Here is a 22,696-nt window from a genome sequence, read left to right on the forward strand (position 1 = left end):
GCCTCAGTAATGATGTCAGGTATAGCTTCTATCTTACGGAACTAGCGTTAAATCTAGTCAGAAAGTGGTTGGTTACTCCCATGACATTGGTCCTGCGGTTGCACAAGTGGGCATGTCTTGCCAGGCCAGGCGTTATTGTAGCTTGCAGGGTTGACAAGTGGGTGAGACTTGTGATTCCTTTTCTCTCGGCAGCAGCATGCAAAGCACCAGCCAGCACTATGAGCGCTAACCAATAGGAATGAAGCTTCTAGGTCAGTACCAGCTTGATTTCTCCATGTTCTGTGGAGGATGAAGACATGGGCTCTTACGCCAATGCAGGTCCACTTCTCTCCTCCATCCTCTCTGAACAGGTATAGACGCTTTTGTGGTCACATCTGTGTAAGTTACTTGCCTGATTGTGTTTATGTATTATTTACTGCTGAGAGCTATACTCTGCTGTGTTCTTCACTGTAGAATTTTTTCACCCTGCAAGTGGGATTTTTTCATATTTTTTATTTGGTTAATTTTTTTTTGTACTCCCTCTGATTCTTTCCAAACTCTCCTGTGGAGTTAAGAAACACATGTGGGGTGGTGGTGGCGCACGCCTTTAATCCCAGCACTCGGGAGGCAGAGGCAGGCGGATCTCTGTGAGTTCGAGACCAGCCTAGTCTATAAGATCTAGCTCCCGGACAGGCTCCAAAGCTACAGAGAAACCCTGTCTCGAAAAACAGAAAGAAAAAAAAAGAGAGAGAAAAAAACACATGATGTTTTCCCTGTGGGCAAACATCCTGAGATCTATTGACTTTCATTCTTTTCCTGGGCGCTCTAGACCTTCCTCTCTCCTGCTCCATCTAGACGAGTTAAGCAACCAGTTACTAGGCCTGCCGTGCAGCTGTGGCTCAGGGCTTCCTTTGTCGCTTTCCTACCTCCTGGATCTCTCTGTTTCTTGGGTGTTTTAGCAGACGCATCTTCTGGCAGCTTCCTAACAAATGGTCGATGCAAAAGCTTCTTTGTAAGACCCTGCAGGTGCCTTCCTGGCACCCACCCTGTTGAGTGGTGACTTAATGGGCGCAGGAGTCCAGATGGGAGCCATTTCCTTAGCGTGGTTTGAAAGCGTCGTTCTGTTGAGTGTTTACCGCTGCTGCTGGGAAATCGAATACTCTGCTTATTCCTAAATCTTCGAGCATGGCATAGTATTTCACCTCTGAGAGCTTTAAAATCTGTCCCAGTGGGGGGCTGGAAAGACCGCTCAGCAGCTACCATGAACTGCTCTTGCAAAGAACTCTTGCTTAGTTCTCAGCACCCACATCTGGCAGCTCACAACTGCCTGTAACTCCAGCCTGGGGCACCTGATGCCTCTGGTCACTCATGTGCATATACCTGCACACAGACATGTGCATATACCTGCACACAGACATGTGCATATACATGTACACAGACATGTGCATATACCTGTACACACATGTGCATATACCTACACACAGACATGTGCATATACCTGTACACACATGTGCATATGCCTGTACACACATGTGCATATACCTGTACACACACATGTGCATATACCTGCACACAGACATGTGCATATACCTGCACACACACATGTGCATATACCTGTACACACATGTGCATATACCTGTACACAGACATGTGCATATACCTGTACACACATGTGCATATGCCTGTACACACACATGTGCATATACCTGTACACACACATGTGCATATACCTGCACACAGACATGTACATAATCAAATGCGATAATTACCTTTTGAGAATCTATTCTAGTGTTCCAATGTATTTCATCATATGCTCCAGGGGGTGTTACCGTTTTCTCTGCGGCTCCCCGCCCCAACTTTGTAGCTGGGGAAAATGGCCTCCTGTGGTTTCCTCAGTCTTTTTTCTTTTTCCTTTTTTTCCCCAAAACTCTTCTGTTGGCAGATATTTCCTAGACTTAGACTCTGTTTTGTTTCTTTTTCTCTATTTTCTGCCTTTTATTTTTTACAACTTTCAGATCGATGTCTTTATTTTACTTCCTAACAATTCAGGTTTTTGGGGGGTGAATTTTCTGGTTTTGCTATTGTTTCTGAGCTCTCTTTTTTCTTTCCTGCAGGACCATCATGACTCTCCTTACTGTCAATATTAGTTCTTTTTCTTAAAGTCCTTTAGTTTTAAAAATATTAATTGTGGGACTGAAGAGAGGGCTCAGGGTTAAGAACATGGCTGCTCTTCCAGGGGACCTGGGTTTGATTCCCAGCATCTACATGGTGGCTCACACTTCTGTGACTCCAGTCCTAAGGGCTCTGAGGACAGGCGCACACATGGTGCTCAGACATATGTGCAGACAAAACAACCGTACATATCAGTGAATAAAAACTTTTTAAAAGATTGTTTTTATTTATGTGTATGTTTATGCATGTCTGTCGTGTGTGTAGGGTGCCACGGAGATCAGAAGAAAGTCATATCTCCCAGAGCTGGACAAGGGGCAGTTATGAGCCACTAGTGTGGGTGCGGGAACCTGAACTTGGTCACCCTATCCCAGCCCCTCAGTATTAATTCTTAGTTCCTATTTTAAAGTTCCATGTTGCTCCCTGCCGTGTCTCTAGATCTAGTATTTTCCCCTGCTTGTTTTAGTCTCTCGTTTTCACGTAGGAGACTGTTCTTAAACTATTGTCTTCTAAGTTCATTCCTATTTAAAAGCAGAACCTTGCTGCACATGGTAGCATATGCCTTTAATCCAAGCCCCTGAGAGGCAGACGCAGATAGGTCTCTGTGAGTCTGAGGCCAACCTTGTCTACATAGTGGATTCCAGTACAGCTAGGGCTACATGAAGAGACCCTGTCTCAGAAAACCAAATAATAATTAATAATAATAATAGTAATAGTAGTAGTAATAATGATGGTTGTTAATAATAATACTAAATAAAATTTTAAAAATTATGTAAAGGCCTTAAATGCCACCAGGAAGCTCTGTACAATCATTAGGGTAGGTAACGCTGTAAGGACCAACTGTAATTTGAATGAGGATATGTTGGTGTGTGAAGGGAAAGGGAGGACAGTTCCAGTTCACAAACATATACACCTATGCGCATGTGCGCGCACACGTGCATGCACATACACCCCCACGCACGCGCGCACACACACACACACCCCACACACACCGTCTGTCACTGCTGCAGAGGGTCCCCAGCAGCGTGCTTGGTGTGCAGCTGTAACGCCGAGCCTATGAACGAAAGCCAGTTTGTTATAAACACTGCTCCCCTTCACGCCTCAGTGTCCTGGGGGCTGCTTTTGGATTGTTTTCCAGTGTGCTCAGCCTGTCCTTCTTCCCCTACCGTGGTGCTGTTTCCCTGGTTCCGTGAAGAGCTGCGAGGGCTTCTTGGATCTCTGAGCAGGCACTGGTCCTGCCGGCTCCTTTCTGAGGTTCTGTGCTGCAGACCGCCAGCCTCCCCTGAAGTGCCTGGCCCTGGGTGTGTCTAGCATGGTGTTTCCCTGGGGTGCCTGTCTCCGGGTGTGTCTAGCATGGTGTTTCCCTGGGTCTGTGCTTCTAATTATTCTTTATCTTCTAAAGCTGTTTCAAGAAGGACAGCTGTTCTTCAGTGTGCCACACTGTAATCATTTACCTACTTTGTGTTTATTAAGAGTAGACATGCGATACACACAGATACCCATGTCTTGCACTCGAATATTCAAGTGCTCCAAAGGATAAACTGTCCTTTAGTTTCTCCCGGAATCATCTAAAACTACCAGTTACTTCTGTGTATTTAAAACTGTGTGTGTTGGGAGGGGCATATGTATACCACTGGCATATATGTACAGGTTAGAGAACAGCTTGTGGGAGTAATTTCTCTCCTATCACTGTGTGGTTCCTGGGGAATTTGAACTCAGGTCATCAGACTTAGTGGCAAGCACCTTTACCCACTGAGCCATCTTGCCGACCCATTCCTGCACACTTTCACAGACATACAAATGGACTTGACATTAAACAATGTAACAGTTTTTCTGCATGCCCTGAGCTAAGTAAAGAGTAGGGTGTAACTCTCCTAACCCTCTTTCAGGGTCCATTGCAGATGGCAGGTATCTTCAAAGGTTCTTCATTCAGATATACGCAGCTAGCTAGCCACCTGCACAAAAGCCAGCTGCGGTTCTGTGGTGGCTGGACTCAAACAGTCAGTTGATGGCAACTTTAGCCTCTTGTAAAGGGCTTTGTGCTACATCCCTGCATCTTTCTCCTCTTTTATTCTTTGTTTCTTTTCCCCAGTTCCCTTCTGGAAGTATCTCCCTGACTCTTGGTTCCCATGGCTGGTCTTAGAAGTAGTCCATCCTGGCTAAGAATTGCAATCTTCCCTGGCCTCTTACTTTGGCATTCAGATGAGTATGCTCTAAGTCTGTCCCACTAACTGGCCTTTACGAAGCACTGAACCCAGTCATCTCTGCGTATTGTAGGACCAGGTCTAGCCTGTGGTGGACTATGTGCCCTGCCAGCCCGGTGACTTTATGAATCTTCATTTCTACAATAGAGCCACCTGATGCCAAGCCAGATTTGATCACAAAACTGAAACAGAGATCTGCACCCTGGATCAAGGACCCCAATGGGCTACAGTCAAGGAGAAGTCGCTCCCTAGGTGAGTCTGGCCTCATCGAGTTCTAAACTGTACAAGCCTGGACACATGTAGCACAGGAAGCCACACTACATGAGTTTAGCCATGCTTATCCTGGACCGATGGTGTTCCTAGGCCACAGGCAGACCAAGATGAATAAGGAGCTAGCCCTGTCTGAGACTGTAGAACAGTCTAGACCGCTGGGGCAGTACAGAAGAAATAAGGTCCTCTGACAGGTAGAGGTGCTGATAGCTGTGGCCATGCTGGGGGAGGTAAATGAGAGACACTGGACAGCCATGGGATGGACCTGTCTGTCTGAGCGACCCTCTCTTCTCTCCTCCTGGGGAGCAGCGACAGCTCTGTGGCCAGTGAGAACTCCATGTTTTACTCATCCTGGTCCATAGCTCACTGGCCAATAGCCACTCTGTGTGAGTCTTAACCTCCTTTCTGAGACTCATGAGAGGATGAAGACACTTGGATTTAACCTGGCGATGCTTCACAAGATTGAAGTTGCCTGTTTATCTAATAATGTCTGTGGCCAAGAGTGGCTGATTGAGTTCATGAGCCTCTGGTATCTCACAGCCCTGGGGTAGCCAGTGAGTAAACAAACAAGGGTATGCTCTTTCTGTTGGGGAGCCAGGTCGGCCTTCACTCGTAGCGCTGGGAAGGGCTTGTAGAAGCTGACATTGATCTCTAGAAGGAGAGACTGTGTTTGGCTTCTCTGCTTTGGTGTCTTACTCAGCGCAGGTGCCTTTGGGGGTAGACCACAGTTTGGAACAGCAAACAAGATTAATTTAATTTTTTTTCAAAGGGAAAAAGAAGACTGTGGCAGTGAGAGAAACGGACATCCAAACCCAGGCCTCAGCTGCAGATCCCACCTCACTTCCTTCCAGCCCGTGTGGAGGAAAAGTGGGCGGGCCTGGGAGAGTCAAGAGGACGTACAGGCCCCGTTCCATTCAGAGGTCATGGTTTGGGCAGTTCCCCTGGTTAGTACTGGACTCCAAGGAGACCAAGCTGTTCTGCTCTGTTTGCAGAGAGAGACCAACAATCCACGACAAGTCATCTCGCTTGGTCCAGGGTTACACTGGGCCTTTTAAAGTGGAAACTCTGAGATACCATGAGGTCAGTAAGGCACACAAACTGTGTGTCAACACCGTGGAGGTCGGAGGTGACAGCCCTCAGCCTACCCTCACTCCGGAGATCTCCAGCGACCTCGTGGCCAACATGGAGCACCTCTTCAATGCCGCCTACTCCATTGCCTACCACTCCAGGCCTCTGAATGACTTCGGGAAGGTCTTGCAACTCCTCCACAACACCGGCACTGCGCTATTGGGCAAGTACCAGAATCGCACTGCCTGCACGCAGTTCATCAAGTATATATCCGAGACCCTGAAGAAGGAGATCCTCAGAGACATTCGGAGCTCCCCGTGTGTGAGCCTGCTGTTGGACAGCTGCTCGGACTGCTCCGATCAGGCCTGTGTGGGGATCTACATGCGCTACTTGAAGCAGGCAGAGGTGAAGGAGTCCTACATCACCTTGGTCCCTCTCCCCAGTGAGACGGTAGATGGGTACTTCGAGACCATCATTGCTGCCCTGGATGAGCTGGATATCCCTTTCCGGAAGCCTGGCTGGGTGGTGGGCCTGGGGACTGATGGGTCTGCCACGCTGAGCCACAAGGGAGGCCTCGTGGGAAAGCTCCAGGAGATCATCCCTCAGCTGCTGCCTGTGCACAGTGTCACCCACCAGCTGCCTGTGGCCGTGCTGGACGCTTGTGGGAGCGTCCCTCTGGTGAGGAGGTGCAATCGGCACATCCGGACTGTCTTCAAGTTTTATCAGTCCTCCAGCAAGAGGCTCAGTGAGCTTCGGCGCAGCGCCGGTCCCCTGGAGCAGGAGATCATCCGTCTGAAGGACTTGACCGCTGTCGGGTGGGTGGCCAGCCAAAGGCACACTCTGGACATGCTCATCGGGAGCTGGCCCGCCCTGGCTAGGCACCTTCAGAGTGTGGCGGAGGCTGGGGGCCAGACTGGCCAGAGAGCCAAGGGCATGCTGAAGCAGATAAAGGGCTTCCATTTCATCAAGTTCTGTCACTTCCTTCTGGATTTCCTGAGCATCTACGGGCCTCTGTCTGAGGTCTGCCAGAAGGAGCTAGCGCTGGTCACAGAAGTGAATTCTACCCTGGGGCATGCCTATGTAGCCTTGGAGAGTCTCTGCCAACAGGCGGGGCCTAAAGAAGAAGAGTTCAATGCCAGCTTCCAGGATGGGCAGTTCCATGGCATCTTCCTGGACAGAGTGGAGATGGCAGAGCTGTGGTTCCAGGCAGACAGGGAGAGAACGATCCTGACTGGGATGGAGTATCTCCAGCAGAGGTTTGATGCAGACCGCCCCGCACTGCTCAAGAACATGGAGGTGTTAGACACCACAGCCTGGCCCCAAGGGGCCGAACTGGCCTGCTTTGGGAATGGTGACATTCTCAGCCTTGCCAGGCATTTTGAACTCTCCCTCCCCATGGGCTACAGTGAGGAAGCGCTGCTGGAGGAGTGGCTGAGCTTGAAGGCAGCTACCCAGAACCTTCCATTCTCTGTGCTGTGTAAGAACGCCCTGACTCAGCACTGCCGATTCCCTCTCCTGAGCAAGCTCCTGGCTGTGGTGGTCAGCGTACCCATCTCCACTTCCTGCTGTGAACGAGGATTCAAGGCCATGCACAGGATCAGAACCGAGGAGAGGACCAAGCTCTCCAGTGAGGTGCTCAACACGCTCATGATGACGGCTGTGAATGGCGTGGCAGTGGCCGAGTATGACCCCCAGCCAGCCATCCAGCACTGGTACCTGACCTCTTCAGGACGACGCTTCAGCCACAGCTATGCCTGTGCCCAGGCGCCTGCTCACTCCCATGCCAGTGAGTACACACCGCCATTAGCGTGGGCACCAAAGAGGATTCCCACGTGTTCCCAGTCACATGCTGAGCCAGGGGCTGAACAGGTCAGCCCACAGAGGAGGGACCGATGGGGCGCTGCAGGGTGCCCAGCCACCTGCAGGGAGGAGCTGGAGGCAGGAGAACTATCCTGGAGGGGTATGTGACCTAGCTAGAGGGAGCCGGTGCTCCAGACCGTGACCGCAGGGGTAGTGCCACGGGCAGTTTGGAGTGACCTGCCCCAGCTGTGGGCCTAGCTCCTCTGCAAGCCAGTGTCCTGGTGCTGGCATGTTCACCCAGGAGTTAGCATACAATGGTCTGGCCAGTAGAGCACACGGCACTAAGATGCCCCCTGCTGGAAATGAAATTCAAGGGCTGGAGGTATCGGGCAGGGGTGGTTTCATCTTCTAAATTGGGTTGGGTTGGCTTTGGGCCAGGCAGTGGGGTTTCAGGAGAGACTACGGCAGTGAGGGTCAGGGTGGCTGTGAGGGATGTGTGTGGAGAGGTAGTTCATTTGGGGTTGTGGGAACCCCTGGAGCAGGGAAGCCTGAAAACATGGGGGAACCTCTGTCAGCCACCAGCCAGAGGGTGGGGTTGTATTCCTCCTGCCCTGGAGACCAAAGCCTGTGAGGTTCTCCACAAGGCCGCTCCTCCAGCCCGTCACCTTCCTACTCGGCCCACTGCTTTTTTTTTTTTTTTTTTTTGCCTCTGAGCCTGGCCTGTGGTCATTGTTAGTGATTTGAATATGTGGGGAGACAGAGGCTTTGTGGCCAGACTGATGACCCTGGCACCCTGTATGGACAGGAACTAGGTGTATCTCCTTCCGTGTGATAACAAAGAATGACCTCATTGAGTCTGCCCCTGTAGTGAGGTGAGGGAGGAAAAGCTTTCCTCTCTGTGGGATTGGGAAGACTGGTACCCATGAGGAAGCAAATGGAGACACTAGCAAACTGTGTGTAGCCGGCCTCGTGAACATTCAGGCCCGACAACTCCTTGCAGTGGGCACCAATGCAGTAGATGCTTGCAGGTCCCTGGCCTCTAACCATTATTTTCCCTCTGGAATACCAACACCTGCATCCCAGTTGTGACAACCAAAAGAATCTCTGGGCATTTCCAGGTGTTTCCTGAGGATAAAGCCCCAACCCAATCCTTTGCCCCTGGGCGGGGGCAGGGGGGAAGGACGACACCGGAGCGGGCAGGCGGGTACTGTGGGTCGCAGTGCTGGCCTGACTGGTCTGTGCTGAAGGTCGCCTTCACCAAACTTAGACATACAGTAGGGAAGACATCTGTCCTCTGCTCAGTGTGTTCATCCTTGTCTCCTCCACAGATACGGGGCTCAGGAAGAAGGCTATTCCTCTCTGTAAGGGGAAATCCATGGTCCAGAAGACATCCATCACATTATATGGGGAGCCATGAGGTTCAGAAGGATCGCATACAAACCTGGACCCTATACCATCTCAAAAGCCCTGTGGTTCTGAAGAGCGGCCTAGACACAGCTTTGGGGAACCCTTGATCATGGAGAGAGACTCTCTGAAGATCCTAGGCTGTCCTGGTTGGATACTTCATGGGCCCAGAATGTGGGCAGGAACAAAGGGTTGAAGGGGACAAGGCCTTCCAGGTGCCACGGTGACCTCAGTGCAAAAGCATGCCCGAGAGGCACTTACCTCAAGTCTGTTTTTTCCAAGGAATCCTGCCGTGAGAGGGTTCACCCCACACATTCTGGTGGCAGAGGACTTTCCTGAAGTGGGAGAGTGGGGCTGACGGGAGAGGAGCAGCCCAGCTCTCCGCATCCCTGGCGTGAATAGGAGGTTGCCTCTGGGGAAGGCCACTTTGGTGTGGAAGTGACTGTGGTCCAGAGACCTTGGCCTGCTGCAGGAGCCCCAAGGATTGGCCTTTCTGGACCACTGCAGAGGCTCATGTAGTAGAATCCAGGAGACCCTACCCCTCAAGGGCTGCCTTTGACACACACCAGCACCTGTAGCCACAGCTCCTGCACAGTGAGACATGCTCCCTCTGAAGGAACCCGGTGTTCCCTTCCCACCTCTCAACCCTTGGAAGTTTCCTGAGGAGTACACAAGAGGTGGGAGGTGGGAGATGTAGAATCCCGGCCAACTTTTCTGCAGATAATGTGCCTATGGTTAATCCCTTCCTCTTCTGTGCCTCGGTTCACTCCTCATGTGGTTGCCACAAAGAATCCAAGCACCTGTTGGCTCCCTGTAGCTATAGCAGTCATCAGTGGGAACCTCAAAGTCCTGAGAGAAGGACTTGTCTAGAGCCCTGAGCTGCTCCTACCTGCTTTTGTCCTTAGTGGTAAAGGCATCCGCTTTGCCACAGGAGGTAGAAGCGCTGTCCACAAGACAGGTACACCCATCCTTCTGCAGAATGCCCTGCAGACTGCTTCAAACGCAAGCCCCAGGGCTTGTCAAATGTGCCTCATTATGGACGAGTAGAACCCTACTCCCGACACCAGTTCAGCAGCTGTGTCTTCCCCAGCACCTTTATGGGTATCCTCTGGCTTTAAAGCCACTTCCCCTCCCACAGAAGGACCTCCAGTAAAACTGTGGGCCCTCTCACATTTTCCCTTCTATTGTGAATTCCAGGGCAGCCTGACCTTGCAGGCTCAGTGGTTGCCTGTTTGGTTACAATGGTTAGGATGATCTGTCTAGGTTCTGTCTTTTAGCTCCTTGCCTCTGTCTCCTGCTCGTTTTAAAAAGACAGGAGCCTTGCTTGTGGCCTGTCTCCTGCAGGCCCTGCTCTGTCATAGGCACACAGCCTCTGACCAGGCCACCCGCCCACTCCTTTCAGCAGGTGCTGCACCCAGCGCTTTAGCACTAGCCAACCCCATGGCTCTCAGCCTCAGCACTAAGCCTTGGTGTTTTTCCCACTCCAGAACCCCCCCCCCATCCAACCTGGGGGCTTGGGGAGAGGGGTCAGGCAGGCCTTTGGCTCCAGGTCAAGGAGGTGGCCGGAGCAGTGTTTCCAGAGTCCAGGGATTTCCCAGGCCAGGGTTGAAGGAAAGGTCTCCATGCACATGGTTCACTTTTTCTATAACACCTTTCCTTTGACAACCCCTCAACGAGACGCCAGTCCTGTCAGGGATGGAGACATACTCCCTGGAATGAGGTTTTAGGAGCTGAGGTGGCTACCCTGTCCTCTCCATACCAGCACCCCAAGGTCACCTCCTGATGTTTTCTTCAGATAGAACAGGGGTCTCCTTGGAGCAGGGTGTTTCTAGAGTAAGTTTACCCAGAAACATTGGGTGGCCGTCATGCAAAGAACAGGCTACTAGCCTAGGTCTTTGCCTTACTCAAGTTTTCTGACCAGAGAAGGTCCTTCCCAGTGCCCCCTTGTCAGCTGAAGACAAAGAAACGATATTCTTGCGTAGTCCCTCAAAGGGGACACATGGTGAGCATGCCCACCTTGCAGCGTTTGCCCAGGCTGCTCCTGTTTGGCTCTTAGGGATGGCTGCGTTTCTCTGGGAACTCTGGGTTTTGTCTCAGGGGAAAACAAGTGAAAGGATGTTGTGAGGAAGAGGAGGCACTGCCCATTTGGTCTCAGCCCTGGCCTTCTTCCTTGCCTTTTCCCACGCTTAACACTCCCAGCCCACCCCACCTGTCTGTCTGTCCCTAGGTAAAGGAGGCTGGCCTTGAACTCCTAGAGATCCCCACGCCTCTGCCTCCCAGAGCTGGGATTCAAGGTGTGCACCACCTCCCCTGCCCCTGCCTGTTCTCTTGCCAGCATGTGTCTGGCGCTTATCCCTCCCCTGCCCTGATAACTGGTGCTCACTGGGACTGCTGTGCCAAGCAGCCACCATTGTACTCAGCACTTTGATTTCAGTAGCCATAGAGATTCAGGCAGTGAGGAAGCTCAGCCCTGGCCAGCTGAACACAGGAGACTGTAGCCACCTCAGACCTTGTACCACAAAGGGCAAGTCCCTAGCGTGCTAAGTGTGGTCAGGACTGTGGAGATCACCAGTTCCCCCAGAAGGGCATCTGTGTAGCCAGGAACAGGGTGACTGGTCTGGGATTCTCTGGGCTCCTGGTTTCAAGGAGGTGCAAATTAGGTTAAAAAAAACCTTGTTCAAGACTTAACTTCTATTATTTGAATAAAGCAGAATTTGCCTTTTTTGCTGTCTTTGGATGTCCTTCCTCTGAGTCCTGAGTGAGCTGAGAGGTTCTGCCTGAGTGAGAAGATGGGGGCGGAATGAAGCGCAGTGTGAGTTGTCATCAAGTGCCCCATGCTCACCGTTGCTCAGCGCATCATAGATATCAGAGGCTTTCATCCAAAAGCCGGGCTTTCAGGGGAAATTACCCGTTTTCACCAGCAATGCCGAAACTGTAACACTCCCCAAAAGAGGAAATCACCCGTTTTCACCAGCAATGCCCAAACCGTGACACTACCCAACAGAAATCTCAAGGAACTGTTTCAGGATGCCTTTGCAGCCCTGCTCAGTGGTCATGTGGCCTCCTAGCCCTCCTGGCAAGATGGAGCAAAGTGGCACAGGTGCTGAGATACCACCAGATCTCTGCCCAGGAGATTCAGTCATACCTTATCTGCATGTGTGGTTTTCAGTGGTACTAGCGAGCCACTGGAAGCAACACGCAGGTGACTGTTTCTGGGCTAGAACTCTGCAGCTACAAGTTAGGAAAGGCAGCCCACAGACTCCTCCCTGGCCTTCCATGGAGGAGGAATGTAGCCTAGAAATGGACTGCCATAGGCTTCTCCACTGGCATGAGCCTTGCATGTCTTAGCAGGAAAGCTCCCAGGGAAGGCAGCACCTGCCACGCAGCAAGACAGCCTCTTTAAGGAACATGCTGGAAGGTGAGGCAGAGACCTGGGGCCTGCTCTGCCTCTGCTTTCTCCCAGTGTGGGGGAGACCCAGGGTGCAGCTGCCTGCTACTCTGAACCTTGCAAGTGTCATTGCCCCTGTTGCTCCAGGGCAGACCCTCTTCAGTATGGGTCTCCCCATGGGTCAACACAATCTTCAGACACCGGAAGACTTTCCTGTGTTAGTACAGCTGCTGGGCCTCTCGGCTCTTTGAATGCTGCCTCTGTCCATAACTTTTGGCACCCTCAGCACCCAAAAGTACTGAGGTGCCCCGAAGAATGGATGCCTTTAGCCCTTTTCCATCAACAAGACGGCTGCCAGAGGCCCCTGTGCAGACGTGCATCTGATCAGAGCCCATCTGCCCCTAGTATGACAGAAAGAGTGAGGCACGATGACACATGCCTGTAATCACAGACGCGGAAGGCTGCATGAGGCAAGAGAGTTGAAGGCTAACCTGGGCTATGTAGACTGTGTCTCAAACAGCACAAGAGGAATTACTGCAACAGAAGTGCTTTATGGTTCGTAGCTCTGCATGGGGACTAGGCATCTGCCATAGCTAGAATGCTGCCCACATTTGGGGGACAGAGGCCTCCCAGAGTAGTTTGCTAGTGTTTCGTGTGGTCCTGGTCCGCACTCAGGCTCCATGGGACCAGGGGGAGAGGAGATACTACCTGTGTTTTGGATATGTACACCCCATATTTCTAGAGCTTCCTGTGCTTTCAGAGGTCCCTTTGGATTAGATGGAAGGCCTCTGCCACATGGAAACGCATAAGATCCTCTCTCCTGGGATGTGTCACGGTGGCCACATCTGTGTAGCTCTTGAAATTCTTATCATAGTAGCTCGGGATGACCAGCTTTTCCCACGTCCTAAGGAACCCAGGGTCAAGTTTGGCCTGGCGACTTTCAACCCCCAGAATCATTAGCGACATTAGTTGCCTCTATGATTATCTAGACGCTTCTCTAGTATGGCTGTCAAGCTCTGTGAGAAGTCAGTGCAACTGTGATCTCACCAGGGTAACACAGACACTTTTCTTTAGCATCCCCTTCCTGTAGTCACAGGACCTCTTCAGGAAGCAGCAGCATCCTGAAGATGGCAGAGTAAAATGTGGCTCGGCATCCTGACTCACAGAAGTGACCTCATGGTGCTAAGAACACCAAGGTTGGGGCTGGAGAGATGGCTCAGAAGTTAAGAACACTGGCTGTTCTTCCAGTGACCACATGGTGGCTCACAACCATCTGTAATGAGATCTGGAGCTCTCCTCCAGCAGACATGCAGGCAGAGTACTGTATACATAATTAATAAATTTTTTTTTAACAATTCAAACAAAACAAAACACCAAAGTTCTGGAGGGCAGAGGGCTAATGCTCCCTGCTGTCATTGCCATCTTGTAGAGTGTGGTACATAATTCCGTCAGCTTGGTCTAGAGTCTCCTAGGAAACAAATCTCTGCGCATGTCTATATTGGTTTAATTGAGCTGGAAGACCCAACTTAAATATGGGTAGCTGTTGTAATAGGAGCGGTGGGGCTGTGTCCCCAGCGCCCTGGCCACCTGCTAGCTTATGCCCCGAAATAATTACACGGACACTGTATTCTTTTAAACACTGCTTGGCCCATTAGCTCTAACCCTTACTGGCTAATTCTGATATCCCGATCAACCCATCTCTAATAAACTATGTAGCACCAGTCTTACCGGGAAGATTCTAGCCTACGTCCATCTTGGGTCGGAGCTTCTTCACGAGTGCCTCAGAGAGCAGAGCTATCGCGTCTGCAGGGGAGAGGGGAGCATGGTGTCGTCTCTGAGCTCACTTCCTCTTCCTCCCAGCATTCTGTTCTGTTAACTCCACCCACCTATGTTCTCACCAATAAAATGGGCCAAAGCAGTTTCTTTATTTTTTTTAACCAATGACCTTCCTCCATCAGGTAGCACCATCCTGTGGGTTAGGAATCCCAGCCTGAAGTGAACATAAAGCAAGCTGAGTCCCAGCATTCATCTCTTGCCTATGGATGCAGAGAGACCAGCTGCCCCATGCTCCTGCCACTGTGTCTTCCCCATCCTGGAGAAATGTGAACCCAAATAGACCCTTCCTTCCTCCTCCCTCCCTCCTTCCTTCCTCCCTTCCTCCCTCCACCCTCCCTCACTCCCCCTCCCTCCTTTCTCTCTCCCTTTCTCCCTCCTTCCTTCCTCCCTCCACCCGCCTTCCCCCTCCTTCCCCCTTCCTCCTTTCTTCCTCCCTTCCTCCCTTCTTTCTCCCTTCCTTCCTCCCTCCCTCCTCCCTCCCTCCTTCCTTTCTCCCTCCACCCTCCTTCCCTCCTTTTATTCTCTCAGGTATTTTATCATATGAGAAAATTAACAGGTCTATAAACGTCCTTGCTCAGGGAGTCTGTGTTCCAGCTGCACTTTAATCCCCCCCCCCCCCCCCGCTGCAGCCACTACTAGACCACAGCCTGGGTACTTGCCACAGAGAATTCAGAAAGCATGATCTGTGAAAAAATGTCAGAGTCATGGACAAAGTAGCACCAGCGTGTTGGCTCTTGGCTGTCTGGAATTTTCTCGAAAGGCCTTCTGTGCTATCTTTTCTATCTGGACTTACAATAAGATAAGCAGAGAGCCAGCAGTGTAGGTTTGCAGGAGATAGGCTGAGTGTTCAGGGGCTTGGCGATGGCTCCCAGAGAAACGGAAGCCCTGGCCCCAGCTGCTGCACAACTGCCCTATGCGATGATCTGGCTCCCCCTCCAGCTCTCGCCTGGACAGTGAACCTTCAGTAGTAGCTGACCTCAAGAGTCCTGAATCAGAGAGAGAGAGAGAGAGAGAGAGTCCTGAGTCTTGCTGTGTTCCATATAGATCACCTGAACTCCACTGTAGACACTGTAGAGGGAGGATAGTCTATCAGTGGCCTGATCAGAGGCTGGGCCTCCACAAGGTTTAGTGGAGCAGAGCGCTCTGCACAGGAGGTCGAGTGGGTGCAAGGTTCACCTCACTGAGGAGAGGCTCCAGCCCAGGCTGAGTCCTCTGCTCAGAGCTTATCTTCTCTCTCAAATCTGCAGGCCACCTCTGCTTTGCAGTAGCGGGCACACACCACTGGGCAAACAGCCAAGCTGGTCTTGAACGCACATGTGCACACGAATCTACATCAATCCAGAAGCCTGACTTGTCCCTATTGAAAGGTACGGGGCCCACATCAGTAGGGAAAGTTAAGAGGACTCCAGAGATGCCCCAGGCCTTCACAAGGAATGAAGGTTATTCTAGGGCAACATCAGGCATGCCAGAAGCTGAATAAACAGTGTCATACCTCTCCGCTTCCAGAGACTTCTGCACATTCGGGGTTGGGGTAGGTGTGTGGGAAAGGCTCAGTTGGTGAAGAGACACCTGTTCTAGTCTAGGTCTTTGTTTCCCCATTGGGGTGCAAGAAAGAGACCATGAAAGCAATGGACCACTGCCTTCACCTTCTTCCTCTCGGCCACTAAGTTCCCCAGCTCCTCTGCCTTGGCTGAGCAGCACATGGCCGTGTGTTTGAGTATCACAAGGCCTTACTGGAAAAGACAGACATCCAAGATTGTTGCCCACCCCCCATCTACCACCGCCTGTATCTACAAAGTATTGTGTGACAGGTCTTATAGTGTGTGGTACTGAGGCTCGGCTTCCTATTGCTTCCCAGAGAGGATTTGGAAACATTTAAAAATCATTGTCTTTGAGTGTGTGATGTCTGTGTTTGTCTGAGGCACACATTCCTCGGTGCATGTGTGGAGGGCAGAGGACAACTCGATGGGAACCACAGCACGGTACCCAGCATAGCCAATGTCAACCCAAAACCTCCACAGGAGAAGGAAGACAAGACAGTGGCTTCACCTTGCTGCAGTTACAGGCACGTGTCATCACCCTTGGGCAGGAACAAGGCTTTTAAACAAGTCCAAGCTGTAGTCTTTTATCACATGACACCTCAGCTAGCTTAGATGTCTACACCTGAGGTCTTTGTATACCGCCCCTCTTCACCTCCGACTTGCAGCAAGTTTGACAAGATGAATAAAACTATCTTAACTAGGGGAAGTGGACGTGACCTGTCCCTGCTCTGGATAACTAGGAGCACCTCACTGGCAGAAGCAAGTTCAAGGACAGACACTTGTCGTCTGCATACACTGTGTGTGCGCATGTGTGTATGTGTGTGGGGGGGTGGGGGGCGGGCATCTCCCATGCAATGCAACCACTGGCTTCCCGGAATGTTTGCAGTCCTGGTCAGCTGCAAGCGGCAGAACCGACTGCCAAAGTTGTCTCCAGGAGTCACTGTTCTCTATAGAAAGGATCTCTACAGAGGGTGGAGACCCAAAGATCCCATTGCTCTCCACAAAAGAGGGGAGATATGGAAGATATGGGACCAAAAAGCCCAAGGAGGACCTTTCCAGTTCTGCTGAAGAAACTATTGAGTTTTGAGTTGCTAGATGTTTCCCGTGAGCTTGCGACTGAAGGCAATGTGGTATTAGGTGAAAGATGGGAGGCCAAGTCTGTGGACTCTTAGCTACCTGAACTCCCCTAGTAGAAGCCCCTATGATCCCTGCGCAGTCCTCCGATGCGATTCGGGTCTCCTCCTACCCAGTCCCCTTGTCCCCAGACACCCGGGGCTGCCAGAGCACAACGCGTGACCCACTACGTCCTGGTGGGAATAATAAAGGAAAAAAGCAAACCCAATCCTGGAACCACCTGCGACGGGGCAAATCCTACTCAGCCAATCAAGGGAAGGACTCCTCGGAAGCCCCGCCTTTGGCCCTGAGTGACAGCTGGTGTGCAGGCCCGTTCAGAGATGCGCGAGCGCAGATTCGCTTGGTCCAGAGCCTGCGCCACTGGGATCCCGTTGCGCATGCTCACAGCCCTCTTCCAGGACGTGCACCTGCTAGGAGAGTCCGCCGCTCGACCCACACCATCCCACCAGAGCATCGCGCACCCAGCCATGACAGCACACTCCTTTGCCCTGCCAGTCATCATCTTCACCACGTTCTGGGGCCTCATCGGCATCGCTGGGCCCTGGTTCGTGCCTAAAGGACCCAACCGCGGGTAAGAAAGACGAGCAGGCCTCGATTCCCTGCGGACACTCCCTGTGCCCTGACTAGGCTCGCCTCTTTACCCTGGGGCTCCCGCTTTCTACCCTGCAGCTCATGACCACACAGGAACACCTCTCCATCACCTCTTCCAGATCTGTACCTGGACCGAGGCAGCCAGGAAACAGGCCGGAGGACCTGGTGAAAGGGTAGACTCTGAAGTCAGGGGACATTTGAATGTGATCAAACACACACACACACCAGCGCAGTAGGTTAAGCCACCTGTGGGCACTAATGGGCCATCCTTGCCAGCTCTGTGACGCTGGGCAAATACCAAGTCTCAGTTTCCTCACTGAGGAAGATGGGGACGGTGGCAATACCTGCTTTGTAAGGCTGTTGTGACGGTTGCCCTCAGGGCACATTGTGTATACTGAATGATTTCAGCTCCCTTCATTTTTGGAAGGCTCCTAGCAGATTTCTGCACCGTTTACCAGTCCCTCCTCTGGTTAGCCTCTCAGTCCACCCTCACATTTTGGCCCCTGGTCCTTTGTCGCAGCACTGACTGCCCAGTACACAGCCAGGAGTGGTCGGAGCTGTCTCCTGATGCTAAAGGAAGGATCGGGCACTAACCTCTTCAGCCACCTTGAAGTCCTTGGGCTCTGTCCTGGATTAGGCATAGATGGGCGTTGTCTTTATTCCTGCACATCTGAAGGCGGCTGGAGAGATGGCTCAGCAGAGACCCTCCTCTTCCAGAGGCCCAAAGTTTGGCACCCACATTAGGAGACTCACAACTGTCTTAACTACAGCTCCAGGAGCTCTGAGGCCCTCTCTGGCCTTTGGGGCACCAGCATACATGTTCACATAGCCACATACCGATACACACATATGTAAGTAAAAATAAAAATACATCTTAAAAAAGATTTAAACTGGGCTGCACGACTTTACTCTAGGCACACCAGTGTCATCTCTTCCGAAAGTCTTGGTGAACTCCTTCTTGTTCAGCACATCTGTCTTAAGCTGTGTTGGAAGCCTCTATTGTTGGTCTTCTCTGAGTGGGTACAAAACGCTGTTTTCTTTATAATAGTCTAGCCCAACCTCCTTGCTGCTTGCCCTATCTTCTGATCTGTCCTTTTCTTTGACGTTGCTGGATGAATTCTGAGGCCAGTCTATGGTGGGTTGCCACAAGAGGAGCTTGAGCAAAGCCTTCTTCAGCACTGAGATGGGGACATGTTTGCTGACAGAGAAGAGAGGGGAAGGGAGAGATTTACAACACACCTTGGATGTAGATGACCTTTGATGGTCTCATGCTTCATCTTGTAATTCTTACTCAGAACGGATCTCAGCCCCAGGAAGGCTGTCACGGGGAGCTCTTTCTCTAGCCCTGTGTACCAAGGCTGCCTTTTCCTTTCTGCTGTTACAGGGTGATCATCACCATGCTGGTAGCCACTGCTGTCTGCTGTTACCTCTTGTGAGTATGCCTTCCCAAAGAGCCGGGGGCTGTGGTGACCACTAGTGCCGTCTGGCTCTGCCTCCCAGGTGGCAGTTGCATGGGCTTTGTGTTGCCCCAGCTGAGCTGTGGGATACATGAGTTGGGCCAGCTCAGTAGTGTCTGCTCCTGTGTGGGCACCAGAATCCTCCAGACTGGTTGTTCAAACACAGCTTTTGTGCTCCACTCTAGACTCGGCAAGCGACGTAGAAATCAGGGCATCATACTAAGGAATGCCTAGGTGATTGGACTAGAGCCAATGTATAGCCACTAGGGGGCAGCAGAGGTGTGTGGCAATGCTAGGGTGGCTCCTTAAGCCCCCCAAGGAACCCTCACCTGGGGACCAGCTCAGGGACCTTACATACTTACAGAAAATTAAATCATCTCACATCGAAACCCACAAATCCTAAGCCCAATTCGCCGTGCCAGCCAGGACACAGGCCCTGCCACCTGTTGGATTAGCTGCATGCTCTTTGAAAGAGAGGAGTCAAGTTCCCCTTGGTATGTGAGATGGGTCCCATCTGTGCCCAGTCCCCTCACTCTGCTGTCCTTGGCAGCTGGCTCATCGCCATCTTGGCCCAGCTAAATCCCCTGTTTGGGCCACAGCTGAAGAATGAGACCATCTGGTACGTGCGCTTCCTGTGGGAGTGACCAGCGGCTTCTGGCCCCAGGTACTGAGTGAGGGGACTCACTTGAGGGTGAACTGAGGGGCCTGCGTGGGAAGGAAGGGGATCAGGACCATCACAGGGGCTTCCTCTGGACTCAGGAACTAGTTTGTTTAGCAAGGGAAATGAAAGACTATGCTAGCCTCTAAGAGGGATGGAGGCTGGGGTTCCCAGTCCCTGTCCTCAGTAAGCTTCTTCCTGAGGTGCAAACATACAGCCTCAGCTGTGGACTGCCAGACCACAGGTAGGGACAGGAGTGTGGATGAGACCCATCTGTAAGTTGGTCAGGTGAGGCTGGCTATGGGTAATAAGAGACCAGCTTGGACAGAGGGAGGTGAGGGTGAACTGGTCCAGGTAAGGAAAGGAGTTGGCTTGAAGGAGATTTCCAGCCGGAGGGGCAGATGAAGGGATGATGGTGGTGATCCTTAATGTGATATGCTTTTCAGGTGCGCTGCTGTGGATGGCCCAGCCTTGATACCCCTGGAGACCCTGCATTCCCACTGCCTCCGCCCGTCAGTCCACCTTTCTGTGCTCTCCCTGCCAGCTCTGTGGGATCCACACCCCAGAACCAGCCTGGTTTCAACTTCCCAGCCATTGGGGGGCTCCATTTGGGAAAGCCTCGGCTCAGTTGGGCCAACCTGTGCTTAAATCCCCACACTTGGCAGTTTTTTCTCTCTTCCAAGCAGATCCTGGCTGAGAATCTGGACATGCTGGGGGTCTGTTTTCACCCTGAGAGCAGAAGCCAGGACTCATCCCAGTCCCAGAAAGGACATACGCCTTTGTGGAGAAGAGACGTGTGGCCCAGGATACTCGAACCTTTGTACCTTGTGAAATACGGGATTGGCATCGCAGGCCTTCTCCTGCTCTGGTGTGGGTTATTCTGTAGGTTTCAAACACTTCTAGATGAGACAACATGGAGGTGTTGCTATCTTAAAGAAATAGTCACACCAAATCCCCATCCTGCACTTTGGGTCAAGATAGAAAATATAGTCTTTTGTAGCAGTGAAGTACTCTGCATGGGAGGGAGGTGGTGTCTTTGGAATGTTCTAGTCACTTTCCTCTCCCTCTGTAGATAAGCTCACCCACTCCCCAGAACTGCTCAGTTGGGGTGCAGCCATTCCAGGAGGCTACACTTGATTGGGTTGTGGTGGAGCAGATCCCAGTGCTGGTCCCAGGAGCATTGGAATGATCTGGAGTTAGGATTGGGGGACAGACAAGAAGGTAATGTTTGTGGGCTACTATTGGCTGTGCCTCCCTGGCTTCTGAGACCCTCTGTTCCCAAGCTCATTGACTCTTTGCCAGGCACAGTGGAAGACAGAGGATACAGACCACGGCGGGGGGGGGCACCCCGGGGGGGGGCACCCCAGGGGACTCCTCCAGCCCACGCCCTCACCCCTCTGAGAGGGTGACTTTGGATTTTACATTCTTGCCTGAGTTCCCAGAGCTAGGACAGAGCCCTGCACAGTCCCTGGTTCCCAGCCAGTGGCTGTCTGAGTTCCCAGGGGAAAGAAAAAGCAGCCTTGATTATTTATTGACTATTTATCTGGGCTTCCTCCCCTTGTAGGGGTTGTTTTGGGAGTGGCAGTAGAATACTCTATAGCTCGGATTCCTGGGCACTGGGCCTGCTGGTTGCAACTTCTCCCTTCCTACCTTAACCCCTGAAGCCTTCCTGTGGGGTGGGGCCTGGTGAGCATGACGTGTGTTGAAAAGCTGATTCCTGTCTAATAAACAGTGGTGATACAAGACTGTGACTTAGTAGCCAAATTCTGGCCTCTGCTCGCTTTGCCAGCTGCCACGTACTTTATGTTTGTCTCTTTCTGTCCCCTCTGTTCAGATGTTTTCTGTTTGTTTACTGGTGGCTCTGGGAAAAGGAAAAGGGACAGCACTTCTGGGACTTAGCTGCAGAGGACCCCACACGTTTTTGAGATCTAGAGGAGAGGCTGGTTCTACTGATTGCCCTATGCTTAGCCCAGCATCTGCCCAGTAGGACAAAGACCAAGGCTTAGTCCAGTGGCACTTCAACCACTGACTTTTGCCCCCTGAAAACAGAGAGCACAGTGTCTGTGCATAAAGCAGGCTCTATGGCTGAGCAGAACTTTCCCTTTTCCTGAGTATCTGAGCTTGGGGACTGTTTGTTGGGCTGCCGGCCTGGGGTGAGGAGGGCAGCGGACAGAATCAGGTACTCCAAGGACAGAGCCTGTAGCTTAAGGGGGGGCTAAAGTCTTTTCTGTGGAGGTCGGGGGAGGGGGAAGAACTGGGAATATAAATAATAACCGGTAAACTCACCTTCGGGGTCCTGGAGCCAGCAGAGGGGTTTGGGCTGATTCTTTTTGATTTGTTTGTTTGTTTGAGACAGGTTTCTCTGTGCTCTATTTGTCCTAGAACTGACTTTGTAAAACAGGCTAGCCTCAAACTCACTGAGATCTGCCTGCCTCTGCCTCCTGAGTGCTGGGATTAAGGGAGTGTGCCACTACCACCCGGCTTGGACTAATTCTAAGGACAATGAGGAGTAAGCTTGTCTGGGTTCTCAGAGAACAAGATCTGTGTGTGTGTGTGTGTGTGTGTGTGTGTGTGTGTGTGTAAAGGAGAGTAAGCTCAGCAGTAGTCCCTGGAGAACAAGATCTGTGTGTGTATGTGTAAAGGGGTTTCTTAGACTGCCTTACACAGTGGGCTGGGTAGTCACAAAGGCTGTCCACATGTTGGAGTGACAGAGAGGCCATCGCTGCTCAGTCCACAAAGCTGCATGCCTAAGCAGTCCCAACCTAGTGCTGGAGGCCTGGAGAGCCAGTGATGTTCAGGCCAAAGAAACAGAGGTCAGATGGCGGCGGCAGCTGTAGACCCACATTCAAGAAGAAGGACGGACAGCCAGGGGACACTGCTTTTACTTGATAGCCAGTTGGAAGCAGCCACCCATTTTGAAGACAGTCTCTCCCTTCAGTTAATTCTGGTTATCCATACCTTCACAGACAGGTCTAGGGACACATCTCCTCGGCTAATTTTAAATCTTGTCAAGTTGACAATTAACCAGGCATCATGAGGAATCAGAAAGGGTTTAAGAAAGGTCACAAGCATGTGATCCCGACTTGATCTCTAAACTTCTCTGTGCAGGATTTACGGTGAACAAGAAACTGGGCAATGACCCAGTGGTAGAGACATTGTGAGGCTGACTTAGGCCCTGTGTTTGTTCTCTCTCTTGT

The 22,696-nt window shown here is 51.6% G+C and overlaps 2 protein-coding genes across 3 annotated transcripts in view; both read left to right on the forward strand.

The window, feature by feature from the left end:
* Znf862 (zinc finger protein 862) overlaps window positions 1-11,625 on the forward strand; it is a 34,987-nt gene extending 23,362 nt beyond the window's left edge. The window contains exons 5-7 of the mRNA XM_075955524.1: window positions 4,500-4,604; window positions 5,392-7,476; window positions 8,819-11,625. Coding sequence (XP_075811639.1) covers window positions 4,500-4,604; window positions 5,392-7,476; window positions 8,819-8,907 — 2,279 coding nt within the window. The 3' untranslated portion in view covers window positions 8,908-11,625. The remainder of the gene's footprint in view (window positions 1-4,499; window positions 4,605-5,391; window positions 7,477-8,818) is intronic.
* Window positions 11,626-17,149: 5,524 nt separating this feature from the next.
* On the forward strand, window positions 17,150-21,242 carry Atp6v0e2 (ATPase H+ transporting V0 subunit e2). Of its 2 annotated transcripts, none has more exons than XM_075955742.1 (4): window positions 17,150-17,364; window positions 18,769-18,816; window positions 19,392-19,505; window positions 20,186-21,242. In XM_075955742.1, the coding sequence occupies exons 1-3, from the start codon at window positions 17,171-17,173 to the stop codon at window positions 19,483-19,485; spliced, it is 336 nt and encodes a 111-aa protein (XP_075811857.1). In that variant the 5' UTR covers window positions 17,150-17,170; the 3' UTR covers window positions 19,486-19,505; window positions 20,186-21,242. The 2 variants fall into 2 exon arrangements, with proteins under 2 accessions (XP_075811857.1, XP_075811856.1); XM_075955741.1 differs by having other exon boundaries at window positions 17,151-17,364; window positions 19,946-21,242.
* Window positions 21,243-22,696: the final 1,454 nt, after the last annotated feature.

Source organism: Microtus pennsylvanicus, chromosome 21 (assembly GCF_037038515.1).
Source record: "Microtus pennsylvanicus isolate mMicPen1 chromosome 21, mMicPen1.hap1, whole genome shotgun sequence".
NCBI classification, from domain to species: Eukaryota; Metazoa; Chordata; class Mammalia; order Rodentia; family Cricetidae; genus Microtus; species Microtus pennsylvanicus.